This window comes from Manis javanica, chromosome 14 (genome assembly GCF_040802235.1).
Source record: "Manis javanica isolate MJ-LG chromosome 14, MJ_LKY, whole genome shotgun sequence".
In the NCBI taxonomy this organism is placed as follows: Eukaryota; Metazoa; Chordata; class Mammalia; order Pholidota; family Manidae; genus Manis; species Manis javanica.
In genome coordinates, this window is record NC_133169.1 from 7504205 (window position 1) to 7527504 (window position 23300).

A 23300-nucleotide genomic window follows, 5' to 3' on the forward strand; every position below is an offset into this window, starting at 1 on the left:
GACACTTGCAGCATAATGAGGAGTGGAAGGGTTTGGGGGACAGAGGACCCACCTGTGAGTCCAGTTCCTTGATTTACCAAGTCACATCATCTTTTTGAGCCTGTTTCGTCACTCATAAAGTAAGGATGATAATCTCAGTACGTCACAGGAACACCATGAGGGTAACATGCAGACGTGCTTTGCGAAGTCCTGGATAAGTGCTCATTGATTTGTGATCGGAGATGTAATTGAGGAAGATTAAGCCATTGGCAGTGTAGGAAGGACTTGAGGAGAGAAAGGATGGAGGCAGGAGATGAGGAGGAGGCTGAGGCGGTGATTCAGCCAAGATGCAAAAGGACCTGAAGTTGGGCAGGGAAATGAAGGGGAAGAGGCACAAGTAGAAAACCCCCTGCATACGGAGTCAGGTGAATGTTGATATGGGGAGGGAGGAGGGTTTGAAAGGATTCCAAGACTTTCCATGTGGTGACTCAGAGGAGGGCGCGCCATTAGCTGTTTAGGAACCAGAGTGCTGGGACAGGAGACTTGGAAGGCAATGCGTTTACTATCAGCACTCCAGAGCCTTCAGTCGGGTTGTTCTTGCTGCAGAGAAAACAGGTGAAGTGTTTGCTCTGTGGCTTCCCTGCCCTTTCAACCTGGTAGGTTTTAGGAGGTGCAGAGCCCTTCCCCGCCCGCTCCACCTCTGCCCCTGGGAGAGCATGAAGCATTCTTTCTAGTCACCCTAACTTGGCAGTGGGCTCCACTGCCCATACCTATTTACAAGGCTCGCCCTCCCCCTCTCCCTCCTGCAAAGGGAACAGCCCGCCCAGAGGAGGGTGGGACTGAAGCCCTGGGGCTGGCCTTCTCCCACCTTTTGAAAAAAGGATTTGTAAACATCTGCAGCATTAGTGCAGTCTGGGTAAACTTGGAGCCCCCCCCCCCCCACCAACAACTCTGCCGTGGCTCCATGTAAAGGCCTTGGTCTCCTGTGAGCCAGCCCAAGGTTCAGCCCTCACCGGACCTCCGCCTGTCCCAAGAGGCTCTCAGTCATTCCTTTACTGAGTCTTAAACGGTGCTGGGTACTGGGGAAACAGGTGACAGTCACATTCCATGGCCTTACCTGAAGAACTCACAGGTGGCAAACAACGGTAAACAAACCATCACAAATCACTATGATGTTTTAAAATAGGAGTGTGCACAAGACCGTGCTGGAGTGGGGCACGGGGATAGAGAAGATGGACTATTTCTTTGATGGCCAGGGAAGGCTTCAAAGGGGGCATCTAACCCTGGAGTCCAGTTCTGAGAGATAAGGTGGGTGAGGAGCCATTCCAAAGCAGGTCCAAGGGTAGAAAGGCTGAAGCCGTGAGGCTCCTTACAGAGCTGGGGTCCAGGTACGTGTAGAAGAGCAAGACTAAAACTAAGAACTAGGCAGAGACCAAATCATGAAGGGCCTTGAATGCTGTGCTCAGAGGCTTGCAGTTTATCCTAAAAGCCATGGGGAGCCAGAGACCATCTTTTGTCACTAGTGTCACGAGAGCAGGGTCCTTAATCCAGAACGGGTCCTGTACTCGAGAAAAGCCCTAGTAAATCCATTCATTCTGGAGAGTAAGTGACTCATGAACTCTCAGATGAAGAAAGGAAGTTCTAGGTCAGTCTACAGGCGTGAACAATAGGTGGGGGGGGGGGTGTTTGGTGAGGGAACGTGCTGGCCTTCTTTTTAGGGAAAGAATCATTATTTCAGTTCTTAGAGGAAAAAGTTGATTATCTCATCTCTTTTCACCACTGGGGGGCTGGTCTTAGCTTCAGAATTCTTCAGACAGTATCCCGGTATCGGCTGGGACTGTTCGGGGAAACAGCGCCCTCTAGAGGAAGGAGCACCTGTGCTCCGGGTGGGGCCGACCCAGGCCATTTCCGGAGCTTTGCCCTGCTCCCTTCCCAGGGGCCTGGCTGGCTTGGGGGGGGTGCCAAGCTGATTGTTTATCCACTTCTGACTCTCACCACCACAGAGAACAAAGCTGCCTGGCTGTGGGGGCAGCAGATAACAGCTGGAGGAGGCAGACACAAAGGTTGGCACCAGTAGGCATACAGCTGGAGGCGGTGATCACAATAGAGCTCTAGCCAGTAGCCAGAATCTCCAGGGCCCGTGGGTCTCTAGCCTTAACCCCGGGCTCTAGAAGCCCCAGGCTGTGTCTTCCCTGTCTCAGCTGTGATCCTCTATACAGGGCACCACAATGGCACCTCTCGAGAGCATAAGATCCAGAATGAACCTGGGGTTCACAGAAGCAGTTGCTACAGTTAAGAAGTTCTGGGCCGGGAGCCAGCAGACCTGGGTTCTCCGCCTGGGCTCCTCTTCACCACTAATCAACTTGGGGCAAGTGTGAGTCATAGTTCCTAATGATGCCTTTCCTGCTTACTTCATGGTCTGAGGGTCAGATTATGTATTTTATAAACTGTAAAGTAACATAGAATCATAGGCTATTATTTTGGGAATGATAAACAATGCTTTCCTTGGCCCAAGAGTTTCCACCACCACCCCCCCCCCAGATAAGCAGAATCTTTCCTCAGCACAAAGCTAAGGCTTCTATGAAGGATCCCTGAAAGCGCAGGGGTTGAGATAGGAAGAGGCAGGCATCTTGAGAGTGCAGGTAGAAGCTTGAAGACAATCTTTAAGTTCCCACTCAAGGTTTAATTTCCTTTATTGAATCTCTTCCAAGTGCTCATCCAACCTGCCTTTGAACACCTCCAGGACAGGGCACTCTCTACCTTTTGAGAAGCTCTCTCCACATTTGGGTGTCCTGGTTACTAACAACTGTCATACCAATTGGAATCTTTTCCCTGTGGTTCAAACTCACTGGTGCTGGTTGTTCCTCTGGGAGCTCAAAGAACAAGTCACATGAAGGTCCTTCAAACCGGATATTTGTGTATAGCCATCATCTCTCCGACTGTCTCTTCTCTCCATTTCCTTCAGGCATTTCTTGCATGATCTGGTTCTGAATCCTCTCATATCCTGATTATTCCTTGAGACTCAATACTGCAGGTGTGGGGTGAACAGAGCAGAACAGAACACTTCCTTAGTCTGCCTACTTTTAATTCAACTAATGCAGCTTAAGATTGCATTGCTTTTTTGGCAACCAAAACACATATATAATTCATACTGGATCATTTTATGCTAAAATGCTTAAATTTATTTTCATGGTTTTGCTTACCAGATTACATCTTCCCAATCCAACTTGTTCAGGTAATTTCTGGACCCAAATACGTAACCCAATATTTATCCTTAGTTAAATTTGACCCATTCATCTGGCTCCTTTTGGACCCTAATTCTGCCCTCGACTTTGCATTTGTGATCTGCCCCAGCTTTGTGTCATCTACATGACTGATGACCGTGTGTTCTTCAGTTTGGAATACAACCGGTGTGAAGATTGGTCTAGTACAAGGCAAACACAAAGCTCTTTGGTACATCACTAGAAAACTGATTCTAGGCTATCATGATCCACTTACCAGTACTACTGATTTTTTGTTTATAAGTCACTGAATCAGAGTAGCATTCATTGTTCTCTGTCTTATCCCAAAGGACATGAGAGCTCTTGTCAAAAATCTTGCTTAGATATACTTTACTGGATTTCTCTGAATTACCAATTTAGTAACCTTGTCATAGAAGGAAATTCGGTTGGTCTGATGTTGATGTGACTTGTTCTTAGTAACCTCATGCTCGGTCCTTTCGGTAACTGCGTTTCCCCCACCCTGGCCAAGTACTCAGTCTTAGTGTTCCATTCTAGAATTCTGCCTAGGATCAGTATTTTACCTGTTTGTAGCTTGTGCGATGTACCTTTTCCTTTTTGAAAATTAAAATTATGTTCACATCCATAACTTTCCAGTACTTTCTCTGTTCTCTAATAGTTCCTCCAAATCTCTTATAGAGGTTTCACATCTTTTCAAGAGTTCGAGGATCAAACAGGAAGGCATGCTAACGTGTAAACCTGCAGATGGTATATAAATGCAGACATTGTGGTGGTTTTTAATATCACTACTAGTGCTGAGTACTGAATGTGGCTTTACTTGGGCTCTAAATAAGAATTCTTCAAACTTCAGAATTGCAGAGCTTCCCTTTTGCTCCCAAGTAGCTAAGGAAATTTGGAAGTGGATGGCGTCCAGGTGCAGTCGAGCAGTCTCACCTGGACAAAATTTCCAAGGGGTGGGGGTGGGGGGCTGGTAAAATGGGCTCCTGGTTGCCTCTGGACATTCTGGGGTTCTCATCCACTGGTGATCTCCAAGTAAGTGCCTACTTGTGTGGCTATATGAGTGGACCCAAATAATTTAGTTTTCCAGGGTAAGATCACGGGAAAGACAGGTAGAGGGCCAGTGTGAAGAATGACAAAATAGAGTGGCTCAGGCTTCTCGGAATGGAGAATGTGGTGAGCCTCTGTATTCCCCAAGGACCGCCAGACTCCCCAGAGGCCGCCCTGCTCCCTCCCAGAAGGCCTGGCCATCAGATCTTGAGTCCAGGGGCTCAAGTGATTGTGCTGGAAAAGTACAAGTTAGTCCTTGGGCAGGGGTGCCAGGCACCTTGTATGAAGTGAGCTGTCTTCTGTTTCAGAGCCTTGTCCCACTTTCTACTATCAGGACAAATAGCAATCCTGAATTTGAGCTTGTGCAGACACAACCACTCACGTACACTCCTGACTGTCCTGCTCCATTCAGCCAGGACAACGTCGCCACCTGCAACCTGGTGTTTCTTGCAGTCTGTGGGAAAAGGTACCGGTGCCACCAGGGAGTTTCAGCCTGACATTTCTCCTCCACCATTGCTGCTCCTGCTCAGGTCCCATCTGTGCTCTTCCTTACACCACCGCAGACCCTAACCCAGATCGAATTTCCCCAGATGATACATAGTGAGATGGGCTGATTGCTTAGAGAAAATCTTTAAAGGTAGAAGAATGCTCAATTTCTACTCTTTTCTGAGCCAGATGAGTATCTTAGTACCACCACTTGAGGCCAGGGGAGAGAATGGACAAATTAAGGGTATGTGTGTGTTAAGAGGGGGCTGGCGTGGGATGACTTCACTAGGGTAGTCTTTCTTGCATTCACAAGGGAGAGGAGGGATCCTATTTCTGAATTAAAGATATTCTTTTCACAGAACTGGTTTTCTGGAGACTGGAGACCAGTAGAGTCCTCTTACTCTCACCCCATCTTCAAGGAACTGCGACGTTGTTACTCCCTTTTCTCTGCTTCCCCTAAGAATTACAAATATCAGGCTGTATGGCAATTACTCATTTACTGAACGTGCATCTTTCTCACTAGGCTGCAAGTCTTGGAGAGCGAGGATGATCTCATTCTCATCTTTGACCTACCAGCATCTTGTACAGTGCCTGGCATGTAATAAGTGCTCAATAAAAATTAATTTGCTAATAAGAGAACAAATCAGTGGCACCAAAATGAACATTGCTTCTTCCTTCCTGTTGGGTGGTGGCCAGGAGTTGGCCGGATTTCTCCAGTAACCTCCATTATACTGTCTTGCCCCCTCCAGATGACGTCAGCGGCCAAGGTGTATTACAGTCAGACCACTCAGACAGAAAGCCGGCCCCTGGTGGGCCCAGGGATACGACGGCGGAGAGTCCTGACAAAAGATGGTCGCAGCAACGTCAGGATGGAGCACATTGCTGACAAGCGCTTCCTCTACCTCAAGGACCTGTGGACGACCTTCATCGACATGCAGTGGCGCTACAAGCTTCTGCTCTTCTCCGCGACCTTTGCGGGCACCTGGTTCCTCTTTGGTGTGGTGTGGTACCTGGTAGCTGTGGCCCACGGGGACCTGCTGGAGCTGGGCCCCCCGGCCAACCACACCCCCTGCGTGGTGCAGGTGCACACACTCACCGGGGCTTTCCTCTTCTCCCTCGAGTCCCAGACCACCATTGGCTACGGCTTCCGCTACATCAGTGAGGAGTGCCCACTGGCCATCGTGCTTCTCATCGCCCAGCTGGTGCTCACCACCATCCTGGAGATTTTCATCACGGGAACCTTTCTGGCGAAGATAGCCCGGCCCAAGAAGCGGGCTGAGACCATCCGATTCAGCCAACATGCGGTTGTAGCTGCCCACAATGGGAAGCCCTGCCTTATGATCCGAGTCGCCAATATGCGTAAGAGCCTCCTCATTGGCTGCCAGGTGACAGGCAAACTGCTGCAGACCCACCAGACCAAGGAGGGTGAGAACATCCGGCTCAACCAGGTCAACGTGACGTTCCAAGTTGACACGGCCTCAGACAGCCCCTTCCTTATTCTACCCCTTACCTTCTACCACGTGGTGGATGAGACCAGTCCCTTGAAAGACCTCCCCCTGCGCAGCGGCGAGGGGGACTTCGAACTGGTGCTGATCCTGAGTGGGACAGTGGAGTCCACCAGTGCCACCTGCCAAGTGCGCACCTCCTACCTGCCAGAGGAGATCCTCTGGGGCTACGAGTTCACACCTGCCATCTCACTGTCGGCCAGCGGCAAATACATAGCTGACTTCAGCCTTTTTGACCAAGTTGTGAAAGTGGCCCCTCCTAGTAGCCTCCGAGACAGCACCGTCCGCTACGGAGACCCTGAAAAGCTCAAGTTGGAGGAGGCATTGAGGGAGCAGACTGAGAGGGAGGGCAGTGCCCTCAGTGTGCGTATCAGCAACGTCTGACAGCCTGGTCTCCCGCTGCCCCAGCCCTCGCTATCTTCCTCTTTTGAACCCTGGGTGGGGAGTGTTCCCCAGGCGTACTGGAGAGCCCCAGAAGTGCCCACTCCCCGCTCCCCCTTCCGTAGCCCAGGGGCCTGTGGGTAGTCCGGGCCAACTGGAATCTGAATTTTCCTCCCATTGTCCCCTTTCACCTCACCCTACTCCTACCCCAAGACACACACCTCCCTTAAGCCAGAATGGGGAAAGGAGAGAGAAGATTAGGCTGAAGTGGCTTAGAACGCCTCAGCCATGCTTGGAGACTCACACTAGAAGGACCACACCGTTGGATGCACAGACTTCCCCCCAGCCCCCGTCCCGCGCCCACCAGAAGTTTGGTGACTTGAGGCTGCAGCCCCCTTCCTCTTTGACTTCCCACCTAGCTTTTTCCCTAAGGTGATGCTGTCTCTGATAGTCCCTTTGGGGTCTGTGCCCTCAGAAACATTGGAATCTGGAATTAATTTACCCTGGGTTCTCTACCAACTCCTGTTCAAAGAAGTCCGGGTTTTTCATGGCGTGGTTATTTTTGATCGGTAAGATCTGACTACCGAGGTCATCACTGATTTCCTCTTCCTAGTTTCTCAAGTGGGCCTCTCTTAGGATACACATTCTCTCACAGACGCCTCTGCTCCCAGAGAACTGGGGTTGGCCCAGGAAATGTAAAACCTGCAGTCCCAGCCACGCCTGCACCCATCCTGGATTCTGAACTCCTCAGGTGGGGTGACTGATGCAAGGCTGTTGTCCAAAAGCTTGAACCCATCCTCCAGGCAGCCCTAAGAGGATTGGTCTCCCTGTGTCCTGTGAATGGGTGGCCTTCACCAGTATTTTCCCCTGGAAAACCAGCACCCACACCCCATGGAAAGGTCTGGAAATGGTCTTCCAGATTACACCATATCTGGCTTCTCTTCTTTCCTGCCCAGCCCAGCCCACTCTTAACTCCACTATATTAGAGAAAGAAAGGGAAAATATAAGGACCTCCCTCTCAATACTGATGCTCAACTAAAACTAGACTAAAGGGCACAGATTCCCCAGGACAACTCAACCAACCCCATCCCATTGGATGAGTCACTTCTCAGATTTCTAGACTGCTGTATGGAGCCTCTGGGAATTAGGGATATTTGGTTAATGTTTGGGCAGAGACAGAACTCTGTGGCTGGCAGACCCCATTGTCCCTGTTACCCCTCCCAGTGCCCTTCTGAAAAGTGCCAGCAACGTCATTAGACAACACTGGGAGAGATGGAAATTATATCTCCTGATCAAATAACCGTGCTTCCCTTAGCCATCCCTGAGACTTGGTATAAAATGAGTATCTGCCTCATCCTTACCGTCCTCTGCCACGAGGCCAGCTGTGGGCAAGTGAAAAGGCGAACTTGAAGGGATCGGATCCAGGCCATTCCTTGTTCCCTGGTGGAGACTGTGCCGGGGTTAGGAAGGGCGTATGGGTACCAGAACTCTTCTAAAGCCCCAAATCCCAAGAGTGATGCCTCATCTCATTGAGGTACCAAGCAACCCCCCCAAACCTCCCCTCCCCAGAGTTTCTGTATGAATCAAGTGGCAGTTTCTTTAAGGTGGACCCAGCCACCTGTGTGCAGAGCCGTACGGAGAACCACAGAAAATGCTGTCTGCTCACTGTGACTGCACAAGGTCCTCTTGTATTGCTCTCTCCGTGAACTGTATCTTGAAAACGAAGACCCTTCATTCTCTACTTACTGTAAACCCTACCACTACTCCCTAGCTGTCAAGAAAACAAGAACCAGAAAAACTTGAAAATGTGAAACAGAGAGTAGAAGGCAAAGAGCCAGCCTCCACCTGACTTCTTTCAATGTGAAAGGCACAAGGTACTGCCCTGTGCATGTCTACTTACCCATTAGCAAGCCTTCCTCCATCTAGTTCTTCTGCACACAGCTGCTTCCCTCCCAAGGGAGCCACTCTTTTCCCATTTCCCCTGCTAAGCCCCTGGACACTGCTGATTCTGGGATAACAAAATGAGAGCATTTTTTGACTCACCCTTGATTCTCCTCCATGATGCCGGACTTTGCTTTAAGTTGCACTTTAAATCATCCTGTCCTTTTAATACAACCTGCCTTACTCTGCCGTAAGCTCCCCCACGTTCAACCCTAAGTGGCTCTAGATTACAGCCCTGGTCTCCTCTGAGTGGAAATCCTTTTTCAGGCTCTCGGACTAGCTTTAGGTCTGGTGAGAAACGGGTCCCCTGGGCGCACCAACTTGGTATGTCAGGAGGATACCAGGTGCAGATGTGAAGGGGCTGCCGAGGAGGGCTGACGACACTCAGGGGGTGCAGATGAGAAAGGGTGGCACCGAGGGGCCTAGTGAAATTGATGAAACCCTTGAGTCTTGGGCTGGCAGACAAGAGGTAGGTGGAGGCTCCGGGAATTAGGATATGATACTGTGAAGGGTTTATCTAAGGAGAAAGAAAAAGAGATAATATATATGTAGAGAGATTTATGTAGATGTATATAAGACCAACTATATTGAATGTACAGAAAAGAAGTATTCAGAGATCTTAGTGTGGGGGCAGATATCTTGCTCTGGTTTTGGGGTAGGGCTCCCCAGGTTTCCAGACTTGAACAACCACTGATCCTGGTTTCAATAAGGAAGTGAGATACCTGAGGAAGGTTTTCAGGTTTGTTGATGGAAGGGGGAAGGGTGGAAGCTGCCTCTTCAGAAATAAAGAGGTATTTGATAAACCTTGTGCTGCTGAAGGCCCAGGAGGAGGGGAGACACAGCAGCCTTGGGGATCTAGAATGTGTGCTCCCATCCCCAGCACTGTCCTGTCACGATAGCACTTTTTTGGTTTTAAAATAAAAGCACTCTCCTGTTTCCTTCTCTTGAAGTGCACTGAATCTCCCCTTCTTCCACAGGGGTGGGGGCAGCTGCAGCCCCCAACCGTGGGAGGGCATGGCTGTTATTAAACCGAGAAGCTGAACACCTTGGTGCACGGGAGGTACTAGAGGGCAACTTCAACCCTCAACTCCAAACACAGGACGAGGGGGGGTCAGGCCCCACAAAGTCCCAAGGCAGAGGCCCAGCCCTCTATTCAGCTGCAAGCAGCCCAAAAGAACACCTTCTATGCCAGAAGAGTCCCAGTCCTGGCCTTTGGGTAGGGGGAAGGCGTGACGCTTTGGTTCTGATGCTTCTGTATAAAAATGAGTGGGGCTACCGGCTGCCCTCGGGGATGGTGCAGTTACATGAGAGGCTTCTCAGATCCCTGCTGTGTCACCTCCTTATCCCCCTGACCACTGTCAGCTAGTAAGACCATCCAGGGATTTCCTTATGAGGCCTGAGCAGAGAAGAAGCCAGCTAAGCTATACTACTGCCACGTGGCAGGGACACTCCCTTCCCCAAGGCTGCTACGCCGGTCCTCTACTCTGCCAGCTCACCTAGATTATCTGTACAAGGACACACTCTCTGGGCTGTGGACTTAGCATGGGCCTCCACGCTCAGGAATGGCCAGTCTACTGAGGCAGAACTATGTAGGGATGGCTTTCCCATTCGTTGCATTAAAGACTAAACCAGGTCCAATTTACCTAGGGAAAAAAGTGACATTTTTGGTTTATTTTATTTTTGTCTGTTCAGAACAAATTACTAAATAAAATGGATGAATCTCTGTTCTTACTCTAGCTTCTTTTAGAAACTGAAAAATCCTATTATTAAGGCCTGAACTCACAGGCCTACCTATGGAAAAGGAGGGCTGAGTTAGGCTGAGCTGGAGGAACTTAGGGCCACACGGCCAACATTTTCCCCTTTATTGGTATCATTCATTCCCTCTACTCCTTTCCCATACCTCCCCTATTAACTTTAGGGCCCTTCAGCCTCAGTGTTTATACCTTTCAAACTCAGTTTTTAAAGGATTTTAAAAAAAGGTGAGACCCAGAAATCTGAAAATTGGCTCAGATTAATCCAAGCAAGTTAAGTTGCTTTGGATCCAGGCATTGTCCCTTTTGGCCAGTGATCGTGCACCTAATTTCCCTTCCCTGATACCATGTATACACATTTCTTATATATCCCCAAGGCTCTATAAGCCTACTCAGGTAATTTTTGGGCATTTTTTGCCCCAACTCAAAGAAGTGGATTTCTCTTCTACTCCTATCATCGCTAGCCTGAAAAAGGGCTGGTTGTCAATATCCAGCCTTGAATTCTCTCTGAAAAGAAATAACAGATCCCACAGTCATTGCCTTCTGTTCCCCAGAAATGAAAGGATGGAGGGAGGAGGAGGAAGAAAATTAGGTCTCTTATCACCATCCATAAATATTTGTCTACAACATTTAGGAAACACCAGGTTAGGGATAAGTCATAAGACATGACATATATAACATATATGAAATATATAGTCCCTTAGACTTGGAAGAAACTTGAAAACTTGAGAGGAAAACAAGAAAGTAACCAGCAGCATATACTAAAGGCAATACAACACATAGGACGAAGGACAGTAACAAGTTAACATACTAAGGGCCAGATACAACACTGACTACATGTTCTAAGGAGTGAGATCTATGTGGAAAAAACTTCACAGGGTCAAGCACCAGGCAAGGGATGGTATGAATCCAAGACTGGTTAGAACACATCTGACATAAAGGTCAAGAAAAATCAGCAAATACTGAGTTCCTATTATGTGGAAGGTATCATCCAAGTAGCAAAGAAATAGAAGACATGACACATGCCATAAAGGGACCTGTAGTCTTACTGGGCTTTGCACCTGCTATTCTTCCAAGCAATTACTACTGCTTGCCAACACCCAACCTCCTACTATACTCACCTTAGACCAAACCCCCATGAAAAGCAGGTTGCACCACATATCCCTCTTTCATAGACTTACCACAGCTGCAATCTTACAGTACTTGTGAGTTTATGTGGCTATCGTCTGTCTCACTCCCTAGACTGTAAGTACCATGTGAATGGGATTCACGTCAGGGCTTGGTCATCAGCACAGTGTGGCCCTTGGCACAGCACCTGCCTGTATGGTGCTCAATAAACGTAGCAGAAGGAAAGTAGGAAAAGAGGGAGGGAAGAAACATGCCTCAAGTTCACACAGCTAGTATGCCATAGAGCTGGTATATTTATTTATAAGTAACCTTGAAAGATTTAGATAACATATTTCTTAATGCACGACATAATTAACTGTTAAAAAAAACCCAGAACAGACAATAATACACACCACTGTTTTGGGCAGGCAAAGAGTGCTGCACTGGTTAAGGTGCAGGAAGAGTTTACAGAGGAGTTGAGGTTTAAGTCCAGCATTGAAGGACAAACTATTTAAATCAGTGAAGAGAAACAGGATTCTTTGTGGGTGGTACAGCGAGCAAACGTATCAGAGGGAGAACGCACGAGGCATATTTAAGGGATGGCTAATAAGCTTCGAATAGAGGGCTTTTCAGGTGAATAGGGTGAAAACGTAGGGCAGTGGAGGGATTGAAAGTCAAGCTAAATAGTTTTTTTCTATAGTCAGTTGGGTGCCATTGAAGATGTCTGACGAAGGAAAGAACATAATTATTAAAGTGCTGTTTATGAAAATCAACCTGGCAGTAGAATGCAGAGACAGGAGACACTAGACCACCTAAGAGACCTCCGAAAGCCTGGGTGAGAGGTACTTGCTGCAGATCCTAGTCTAGTGTAGGCATTCAGTACATATTATTGAGTTGCTGAAGGTCTGGTGCCAGGAGTCCAGCTCCAGCGAGTCCAGGAGTCCCTGAAGGATGAATGGCGTCCGTGACTGACGGAATGAGTGAGGACACAGACACTAGCAAAAGCTGAGTGTGGCCTTTAATGAAAAGTAGCAGCTTGGTTATATACTCTTCAATTACATAAAGAACAGATATTAATCATTTAATTGACACATAGCACAGTTACATGAGTTTGGAGAATGAGATTAAGTCATTTGGCAGGTCTTAGCAGTTAACTTGTTTCTAAGTAAGCTTTCTTTTTAGTTATTGCGGTCACAAAATCTTACAAAGGTTAGGTAGGTGCCAGACTCTTGGTTTCTTTACAGATGACTATCTAAAGTTCACTATTCTATTATTTTTATGTAGGGTCCTCATTCTTTCCTAGCTATACTCCCATTCCTCATCTCCGGTAGGAAAGAGGCTCCCTCTAAAAGGACACAATGACCTTTTGGCAGGCAGGGACAAATTTTATGGACTGTGCCTCGGACCCATTTTCAGTAAGACTTACAATGGAGATTTTTCTGATCTGGAGTTAGGTAATGCCCTGTTCTCATTTGTTTTATAGTTTGTCAGGCTGTTCCTTGGCGGGCTAGCCACAGAATATCATTTGTTCTCTTTACCCACCTGTCGCCATTAATCATTGAATATGCCATTTGGAGGCCACATAGGGGCGGGGGAAGGAACCTCAAACCAGGTAAATTTTCCGTATCTTTTTTCCCATAAGTTTGGGTCCAATTCTCATGGGGTCTCACTTCCCGTCATCGGGGGCAGTTACAAGGACAGTAGTGGTTTTTTCCAATTTCTTTTAGGGCCAGTACCTAAAATTTTCAAAGAGAATTGGACATGGCCTCTCCCTTGAAGGGGCAGCGTGAATTGAAACTGAAACAAGCACATTTATTAGGAGGGACATTTTGAGCAGGAGGAACATCGGTGTTGCTCCTCTGGGAAGGCCGCTGTGCAGTCCCTGCCATCCGACTGCCCGGACTGTGTCATCAGGCCGGCGGTTCAGACCGGCTCCCGACAGTCTGGTCTAAGGCGCAGGATGCCGAGTATGAAAACAATCAGGAATAGATGCAAACGAAATGACAAAGTAGGAAACAGAGATCAAGATCTAGAAAAATAAGCAAGGTCTAGAAAAGAAGAAAGTGATCGAATTAGCCAGAAAACAGAAAGTACACTCAAAAGGCTAACTGGACATTATACAGTGAAGGGATTGTTTACAAAGGTGCAGGCACAGTCAAGAAACCGACATGGGATGGTGAAGCACCCGGGGACCCACAACAGGAGGAAGCATTTGTCAGTCTTAAACCTGAAGGGACAATTACTGGAACCTAGTGAAAGGTATAGCCAAGGGAGAGAGAGGGCTGTGGCTCCGCTGGGAGCCATGCTCTTGGAAGAGGAAAACTCAGCCAGTGCCACCAAAGATCTGCAGGTGCCTCCCACGGACCCACACTAATGGAAGGCCAGAGGGCAAGGAAGACTGTGACAAACAGGAAAAGGATTTAGCATCAGGGAAACTGGCAATTCTGCAGAGTTTAGCAGGAACACATACTGATGTACCAATACTGATCGCTTGTCATTAATCAGCAGAGGAACACCCAAAATCAATGTGGGAAAGTTAAAACCTGTTGCTCCTTTGCTATAAAACAAGTATACATGTACAGTATCTCTCATAGAAACATGAATTTAGCATGCATAGAAGTAATGAAAACTTATTGTGCAATGAGATAAATTAAGAAATTCTGTAATGCAGACTCTAAGAGCTCACAGAAATTAAAGGCTAATGGGTTGGAGCCCAAGAAGAGAAACTCATGAAAGGATTAAAGGGGACAAAATTTGAGACAGGTGAAGGGTATTTGAAAAAGACAACGACCAGGGGATAGTCCAAGGATGCTCACTCTAGAGGCATTCTGGTGAGAGGGACACCCAAAATCAACTCCATTGAACGTGTTATACGCCCAGGTACAGAAAACAGGATCATCTCTTTTCTCAAAGTATCCTGATGGAAAACAATGGAAGAGACACAAACAAACAAAATATCCTAAAGCAGTGTGACAATGCTCTAACAAAGGACTGGTCATGCTAAAAGGTAGTTTGGAGCACCGGGACGCCAGGCACAGGGCAGGACTTTTAAGTAGCAGGTAGGGTCTTCTGTGAATGATTTTCTAGAGCTTACAGCCCCTCTGCCTCAGTCCGTCTACCCTCAGCGGAGAGGAGCGGCGTCTACATCATACTGCGTGATGGAGAAATTGGCTAGGAGCCAGGACATGTTTTTAGGAGTTAAAACTTGAGGCGAAGCCTGAATGGTTAAGTATTGGCTGGGGAGGGTAAGGCAGCCGAGACGGTAGAACAGCAAATACAGCGGCACTGGGGCGGCAGAGGAGATTCCCTGGCCTCCCTTCCCACGCTCCATCCAGGGCTGCCGGATAAAACGCTGGCTGCCCAGTTAAATTCGAACTCAAATATACAATGAGTAATTTCAAGATATAAGTACGTCCCAAATAGTGCACGGGACATGCACACGCTGGGCCTCCTCCAACTCATGCCGGCCGGGCGCCGGGGCACCAACGCCACGGCGTTTCCCGTGCGCTGGCGGAGTAAAGCGTGAGGAACGACCGCAGGTTATTCTTCCTTTGCACCTACATCCTTCATTCCCGGGTCTCCGGCCCAGGCTCTCTCTGTTTCAGGAGGCCCGTCTCCGTCGACTGGAGTTGGGGCGGGGAGGATGCGGTCGCGCACAAAGAAAAGCCACTCCGCTCCCGAAGGATGCCATCCACTCGGACCGTGCTCACAGGGTACGCCTCTGCGTTCTGGGATCGGAAGTCCCGCCTCCTCGGAGGAATGAGCGGAAGTGAGACAGCCAATCCAGAGGAAGGCAATGCCGGGGCCACTGAGAACCCGGCGCCGGACCCGCGACCGGAAGCAGCTTGGGGGCGGGGCTTCGTGCCGGAAGTGGCCGTCCCGCGGTTGCTTTGGTTGGCAGGCCAACTGGTGGGAGATGCGCGGGCCGCCGGAGGCGAGGAACGCCAGCTAAGGTTAGAGGTTCGGAGGCAGTTTGGAGCCGGGGCTGAGCGGCTGAGCGGCTGTCAGGGCATGAGCCTGACCAAGCATTGGGGAGAATGGTTCCTGAACCTGCGGGTGGCTCCCGCCGGAGTATTCGGGGTGGCCCTCCTTGCCCGCGTCGCCCTGGTGTTCTATGGGGTCGTCCAGGACCGGACCCTGCTCGTGAGGTATACCGACATCGACTACCACGTCTTCACTGACGCCGCGCGTTTCGTCTCGGAAGGGCGCTCCCCGTATCTGAGGGCCACGTACCGATACACTCCGCTGCTGGCTTGGCTCCTCACCCCCAACATCTATCTCAACGAACTTTTTGGAAAGTTCCTCTTCATCAGCTGTGACCTCCTCACCGCTTTCCTCCTATACCGCCTGCTGCGTCTAAAGGGGCTGCGTAGCCGCCAGGCTTGCGGTTACTGTGTCTTCTGGCTTCTTAACCCCCTACCTATGGCGGTGTCCAGCCGGGGCAATGCGGACTCGATCGTCGCCGCCCTGGTGCTTACGGCCCTGTACCTACTGGAAAAAAGACTTGTCGCGTGTGCCGCGGTCTTCTATGGTTTCGCAGTGCACATGAAGATATACCCGGTGACCTATATGCTCCCTATAGCTCTCCACCTGCTTCCAGAACGCGACAGTGACGAAGGCGCCCGTCTATCCCGCTCCTCTTTCCAGGCTCGTTTCTACGAATTCCTGAGGAGGCTGTGTAGTCGGGCTGTGCTGCTCTTTGCTGCAGTTGCGGGACTCACATTTTTCTCCCTGAGCTACGGATTTTACTATAAATACGGTTGGGAATTTTTGGAGCACACCTACCTTTATCACCTGACTAGGCGGGATATCCGTCACAACTTTTCTCCATACTTCTACATGCTGTATTTGACCGCAGAGGGCCGGGGGAGTTTTTCCCTGGGAATGGCTGCATTCCTGCCACAGTTCATCTTGCTTTTAGCAGTGTCTTTCGCCTATCACAGAGACCTTGTCTTTTGTTGTTTTCTTCATACGTTCATTTTTGTGACTTTTAACAAAGTCTGCACCTCCCAGTACTTTCTCTGGTACCTCTGCCTCCTGCCCCTTGTGATGCCACTAGTGAGAATGCCCTGGAAGAGAGCTGTAGCTCTCGTGATGTTGTGGTTTGTAGGGCAGGCCTTATGGCTGGCTCCTGCCTACGTTCTTGAGTTTCAAGGAAAGAACACCTTTCTGTTTATCTGGTTAGCCAGTTTGTTCTTCCTTCTTATCAACTCTTCCATCGTAATTCAAATTATTTCCCATTACAAGGAGGAACCCCTGACAGAGAGAATCAAATATGACTAATATATATTCCAGTTCTTCCGCCACTTCTATTACCTTGGGATTGTTCTGAATGGACCAGAAGAGAGCTTTAGAACATATCATTGAATATCCTAAGCACTCTAATGAGAGTTCAGTTTGGAGCCTAGAACCTTGCTCCACCAGAAATTAAAACAAATGTTTGCCTTATATATAAAGGACTCAATTGACATCCACCTTTAGGAAGTCTTAGCACTTATATAGCTGGGACATGATGGGAAGTAAAGGTTACTTGTTTGAAAATGGAAAGGCTGGTGAAACTGTCAGATGCTTAAAAGAAAGATGCTTTGTAGAAAAATAGAGGAATATAGTCAGAGACATAAGGTCTAAGCCAGTATTTGTTCCAGTTACAACACGCTACTGCTTGAAGCTGTCTTTTAATTCCCACTTCTTTCTGAAGCTTTCCCCATGGCTGAAAGCTCACACAAACTGAAGCGGTTCCTTAAGTACAGCTTTTAAATATAAAGTGTTAAATAATACTGCTGTGCACAGGTTGGGAAAGTTAATTCTGTATTAAAAGTAGGGGCTTAGAAGATAAAAAATCCAAAGAATTTAATTGTTACCATGTTTCGCATATTTGTTTTGTAATGGTTTTTCAGAACTTTATCCCCATAGTATTAGACACCCTTTGGCTTTATACAAAAAGGATTACATTGAAATTCATCCATCTTAAACTTGAGTTATGATGTATTTTAAAATAACATCTTGCTTTTGATGTTTGAGGCCCACGGACTGTTAGGACATTTTTTAGTGTTCTCTTACACCCCTTTTTTGTGTGTTTTTTTTCTTTTCCCTGACATCTTTTATTGGCCTTGGTGTACTTGAGGAGACTGTTGCCCAGAGGGCGACATCCTTGTGGTACTCAACTCTGGAGAGTAGTGGTCCCTGGGGTGGCCTTTACCAGGTCACTGGAATGACTGGAAAACACTGGTAGCAGAAAGAAATGGTTCCCTTCCCATGGGAATTCTCGAAGAGGCATTAGACATTGGTTTCTGTTTCTCAGAGCTTTTAAGGATTTATCTGGGAATTCAGTCCCTTTTCAGAACACATTAGCTCCCGTCCTGTATTTCGTTGTGGTTTATTACGCCCCTTTGTTTTTAATTTTCTGATTTCTAAAAAGCACTTATAATTTAGAATTTAAGTTAATTAGTGTTATCTGTGTTGTAAACATGAACACTCAGTAGATTTTAGGCTATAAAAAATTAAATTATTAGTAAGTCATCTCCCAGGTTAAAACTACCGCTTATGAAAATTCCCTGATGGAATGTGGGAGGCTCCCGGAAAGCATAAGAAGCATCCAAGTAGCCATTAGTCTTCCAGACCAGGAAACCGTGGGAGAAACTGGAGAAACATGACCTGAATGTGCAGATCCAGTTCCCTTATTACTATAATATTTCTGGGAAAAGAATACTTCCTGAGTTTCAAGTAAGCAATCTAAAAATTGAAAAAAAAACCTTCCCAGGTTGAGGACTCCTTCACACTTTAAAAAGCAGTAATAATACATGAGTTTGTGGTTTTAAAAGGTAAGGTAAGTTAACAATATTATCTGTCCTACATAGCAAAACACACACAAAAAAAAACAACAAAACACACACACACACAAAAAAAGCATGTCCAGAGAAGTAGGCTATTTTATATCAGTTCTAGCCTAAAAAAAGACTTTGGGAATAAAATGTCTCTAGGCTGGTCATGATTAAGAATGCTATTACTGGCAATGATTATTTGATGGATACCTTTTGGAATCTGCCATTAAAAAGAGAAGAATGGGTAGTTTTGCATGGGTTGCTGTTTGCAGAGACAATTGTTTAGGACAGTGACCTTTCTTACAACAACTAGTCTCATATGCCACATTAGGTCTTACCTTGAAGGCACTTAGTATATGACTAGTCACTAGTGGCCTTCCAGCTATGGCATTCTTACTTTTTTTTTTTTACATTCTTTTTAATAATTTTAAAAAGTTTTTTGGTAGAACTGGCCAGAAAGGGTGTGAGAAACAAATAGAATTCCATCATCCCAATATAATTGTCTTTTTGGTATTCCTGACTATTTTTTAAATAATCACAAGCATACTTACTTACTAATTTTCCTTTTCTTTTTTCTTTAGTATTCTTTGTTGTGGCTTATTCTTCATACTTATATTGAAATTGCTGAAGAACATTCCATGGACGTTCACATTGTCAATGTATCATTCTTCCACAGTTAAACCTTTAAAATTGCTTCTTATTTTTTATATTCTAAATAAGACTTTAGACACTTTCTGTGTTTTAGATCATTCCCTTAACATTCTTAGAAGTCATTGGAGTTCTGTTGGGATCTCTGGAGGGTACTTCAAATCCAGATCCTGCCCTGCAAGAAATTCTCCGCCAAAGGACTGCAGGTGTCCCTCAAAAGACACAGACAGTATTTTGTGACTTATTTGTTGTAAAACATTTAGTAGAGTAACTCAAGAAATGATTTTCATCCCTTGGAGTTTTTGTTTTCTCATTTATTTTTGTTTTCCGGTTTAGTAAATTCGTTTTTGTCTTCACTTGCAATCCATTTGGTTTCTTTGTCAGTCCTTTAATAAGACCTTAAAGCCGTATACCACTTTGGCTTCTTTCCTACATAATTCTTTCTCTTATACCACCCTTAAGATCAGTATGCCCATTTATAGATAACAATTATTAGCAAATGACGGATGGTTCTTAAGAGAGTCTGTGTTCTAAACAGAGGGGACTACATGACTTCTGTAGTTGCCTTAATGTCTTCAAAATGATGTCCGTAAATATCCCTAAATTCCCTGGATTGGGTGCATTGGAAAAGCCAATAGTCCTGTTTACCCCCTCCCAAAAAAAATCTCTTTCTTTAAACTATAGATTTTAGTTACTCACTCCTCACAGTTTGACTGAATGACTATAAGTGACATAACATTGTTTCAAAAGTTTTGTAGAACTTTCAGTTAGTTGGTTTATGGCTAAATACAGTTTTATTTCTCCAGCAGCTCTTTTATGCACTCCCACCCCCACCTCAACCAGCTGTACAATGAATGGAAAAGGAAAGAGATGGAAAATTTCACATGGGTCAGTCCCTAAGTGCAACCTCTTCTTTTTTTTTTTCCCCAATGCTTACTTTGTGCAATTTTAATACTACCCATATACCTACCATCTGTGTTCAACGATTAATACTTTGCCATGTTTGCTTTATTTATATTTTTATTATTTATATATATTTTTTCTGAGCCATGTGAAGTTGCAAACATTGAACTTCACCACTGGCTACATCAGCATGCATCTCCTACTAACGCTCTTTTCTTAGAAAACTAAGACATGTTACCTAATATAATTTGACATCTTGTCCATTTTCTAATTTCTCCAGTTATTTTAAGCTTAATTATAAAGAACTTGGATCTCAGAGATTTGCTGAAAGAAAACATGATAGATAATCTGCAAGAAGTATGGGGCTCCTCCCCCAGGTCTTTAAAACAAAATGAGGACTAAAGGGATTTACCTTCAATTAACATGGAATAAATGCTTTTGTGCAAGCCTGTCCTCCCCCCTAAGAAATGGAAGTAATGATCCCTTAGAAGTTTTCCAGAGAAAAAAGATTGTATGTGTTTGGATTCTTAGTATCCACCCCTAACCTCAGCAACAACTGATGACCTGATGTTATGTCTCGATGATGGTAAGTTCTCCCTTCTGATTGAGTGATTAGGGGTGCCTATTCTGCCACATAGGGTTTCATTTAATTTTCATATTAGCACTTCAGAGTTGGTACTCATATCCTCATTTTATAGATGAACAAAGAGGCTGAAAGATTAAATGACTTATAAGTGACAGGGCTAGAATCTGAACGAGTTTTGACTGTCATATTCTTTCCATTATGTTTATATTTTGGATTTTTTCCAAAGTACCCAGACCCAGCAGATAAAGAATGTTGCACAATCGGTGGAACTCAACACCAACTATAATAAATGTCTTGCCAATCAATTTGTCCTAGTATTACAGGTATTTGCTGAGGGGCAGTTAAGTTGTGCAAAGGTTTCTGTGATCACCAAACTTTTCTCTGTACTTTAATAACCCCTCGCACATCCATACCCTCTCACCAAACTGTGATTTCTTTGCTACTGCCGACTTCATAATTCCTTTACTCTCTGTAGCCTGGTCCAAGAAGTTGGTATGCTGAACCACATGTTAGTCCAGCTATTTATAAATCAAATTATGTGATCATAATTTCCAGAGGGTGAGTGATCATTGTTAAATTTCTCTTGCTCTGCAGTGTGCGTTCTGCAGTGTGCATTCATACAGTTAAAATTCATGACCTGGATTGATAGGATGCATAAGAGCACAGAATCAGATAGCTGAGGTTCAAATCCCAGTGCATGACTTGGTACAAGATTCTTTTATGTAGATAAATTAATTCTCTTCTATGAGCTGGGGAAGATAATGTAACCGTAGAATTGTTTGTAAGGACTAAATGGGTTAATATACCCAAAGTGCTTATGCTGGCACAGAATAAGTCATTTACCAGCACCTCCCCAGCTTTACCATCTGTTCACAGGGCTTTAAAGGAGCTGCTTTTGGAGTCTAGACTTCAGTCTTTTTCTCCAACCTAATAGATAAAGGAAATTTTTTTATACTACGTTGTTTTAACTGCCTGTTACTATAATTTTTTTCCTTCTAATCTTGATTTGGCTCTTTGAAAAGATAGTAGTTACATGTGAACACATACATACAGATTTTTCAAATGCCTGGTTCCGGCTTGACAATTTTGTATTTGTGTGTTCCTAAGCAGTGGGGGTTTGGCTCATGCCCCTAAGTTACACAGCGCTTCTTTTATCCATTGTGCCGAAGGGTCATTGAAGGGTTGGTGCTCTGTCAGCGGAAGCACATGCCTACTGCCTGGGTCAGAAGCATCAGAAAAACACAAGCATTTATTCAGCGCTGATCCAGAGTATTCATGTAGTCAAAACAAGCATTCATATTCATTATCCTGAACAAAAACCAGACTAAATAGGAGTATTTCTAGCTGCTTAGACACTCTGCTAACTGTTATCTGCTATTTAAAATGAAATGATACATATGGGGACTTCAAAAATAATTTGGAGCATGAATATTTGAAGCTCAGTTCATTTCACAAAGGTAATTTTTAGCCTCTCTGCCCTCCATTCTTTGGGCAATTATTTATAGATCCAAGGCCTGTGCCAAGTCCTATAATTGATGAGTAAAACAAGGTCCATGCTCTTAAAGAGTTAACAGTAAAGGCAGAAACATACCCTACTAGTAGAATGTGATGTGAGGCCCCGTTAGGTTCCACAATGATTCTGCGGTTTGTAACATGCGGAAGTAGAGGGTACATTACTACTCCTATTTTACAGGTGGGAAAATTGAGGCTCAGAAACAAGTGACTTTCCAAAGCCAAACAGCTTGTTCATGGCAAGACTAGCTCTTCTGATGAATTCTATTGTACTTTGCCAGTCCTTTTTAACTCCATATGACAAATGATTACAGTGAAAAACTTCGTTTGTTTACCAACTGTCATTCATTTAGTTCACTGTTGAGCAGAAGGCCCGGGGGATCATCTGGGTGCCAGGCATTGTTCTAAGCCTTGCGGGTGCAGCTGTGAGTGAAGCACACTCTTCACGGAGCTTACATTTTCATGGGAGACAAAGAATGAGCAATTACGCGACTGTGATGATCGTCACAAAAACAAGGCAGACTAAGGAAACAGCGATGGCAGCAAAGGGAGGAGTGGGTGCTGTTCTAGGCTAAATGCTTAGGGAAGGCATCTTGAGGTGGCATTTGAGCAGAGACCTGAAGGAAATGAGGGCATGACATTCATCCATCCGTCTGGGGGGAGAGTGCAGCAGTGCAAAGGCCCTGAGATAGGAATGAGCTTGGCCTATTTAAAGTACAGCAAGAAGCTGAATGTAACTGGTTAGAGTGAGGGAGGAGCAATCAGAATCGAATTCACAGTATCCAGTAGAATTACATGTTTGCTAGTTGAAAAATACAATTAACATTAGTATTTTTACTGGCCTATAACACACCAACTTTGGGCTCAACCTAGTTTTTCCTGACTTTTCAGCAAGGTTAATTTGCACAGAAGAGGACACGTACATAATTTTTATTTGAGCAGTGCTACAAGGTATTTTCACACATAAATTTTTGAGACATAAGGATTTTTTCAAATCCCATTTTCACAGATGAGAACCCTAAGGCTCAGAATATATGCACTTTGCCTGAGGTCAGGTCAGAGTTAGCATGGACAGGACGAGAACCCAGATCTTCCGGAGCCAAATTTACTGCTCCTTTCTCTGTACTGCCTTGATCATTAGATACAGTGAGTAAATAACCCACTGAACCCTACAAGGCAGGAAATTGAGGCAAAAGTTGTCCAACAGATCATTCATTCATTCATTTAGTAAACATTTTTCTGAAGAGCCTACTTTGTGCCAGTCACTCAGCTGGACGGGGGGTATAAGGATGATCATGACAAAACAGTCCTGGCTTCAGGGGCCTCATGGTGTCTAATAGAGGACACAGATGGAAAGGTGGTAAGTCAGTGTGACAACGGCTAAAGTACATATA

At 45.8% G+C, this 23300-nt stretch overlaps 2 protein-coding genes across 6 annotated transcripts in view; both read left to right on the plus strand.

Annotated features, from left to right (window-relative positions):
- KCNJ10 (potassium inwardly rectifying channel subfamily J member 10) overlaps window positions 1–10305 on the plus strand; it is a 29885-nt gene extending 19580 nt beyond the window's left edge. For 4 of the 5 annotated variants that reach the window (XM_017669901.3, XM_017669917.3, XM_017669889.3 and 1 more), the window contains one exon: window positions 5501–10305. In XM_017669901.3, the coding sequence (XP_017525390.1) occupies window positions 5501–6640 (1140 nt within the window). In that variant the 3' untranslated portion in view covers window positions 6641–10305. Of the gene's footprint in view, window positions 1–2198; window positions 2354–5500 lie in introns of all 5 variants that reach the window. The other variant, XM_017669909.3, reaches the window with a different exon arrangement.
- Window positions 10306–15278: 4973 nt separating this feature from the next.
- On the plus strand, window positions 15279–19261 carry PIGM (phosphatidylinositol glycan anchor biosynthesis class M). Its single transcript, XM_037023934.2, has one exon. It carries the CDS (start codon window positions 15448–15450, stop codon window positions 16717–16719), a length of 1272 nt encoding a protein of 423 aa, XP_036879829.1. The 5' UTR covers window positions 15279–15447; the 3' UTR covers window positions 16720–19261.
- Window positions 19262–23300: the final 4039 nt, after the last annotated feature.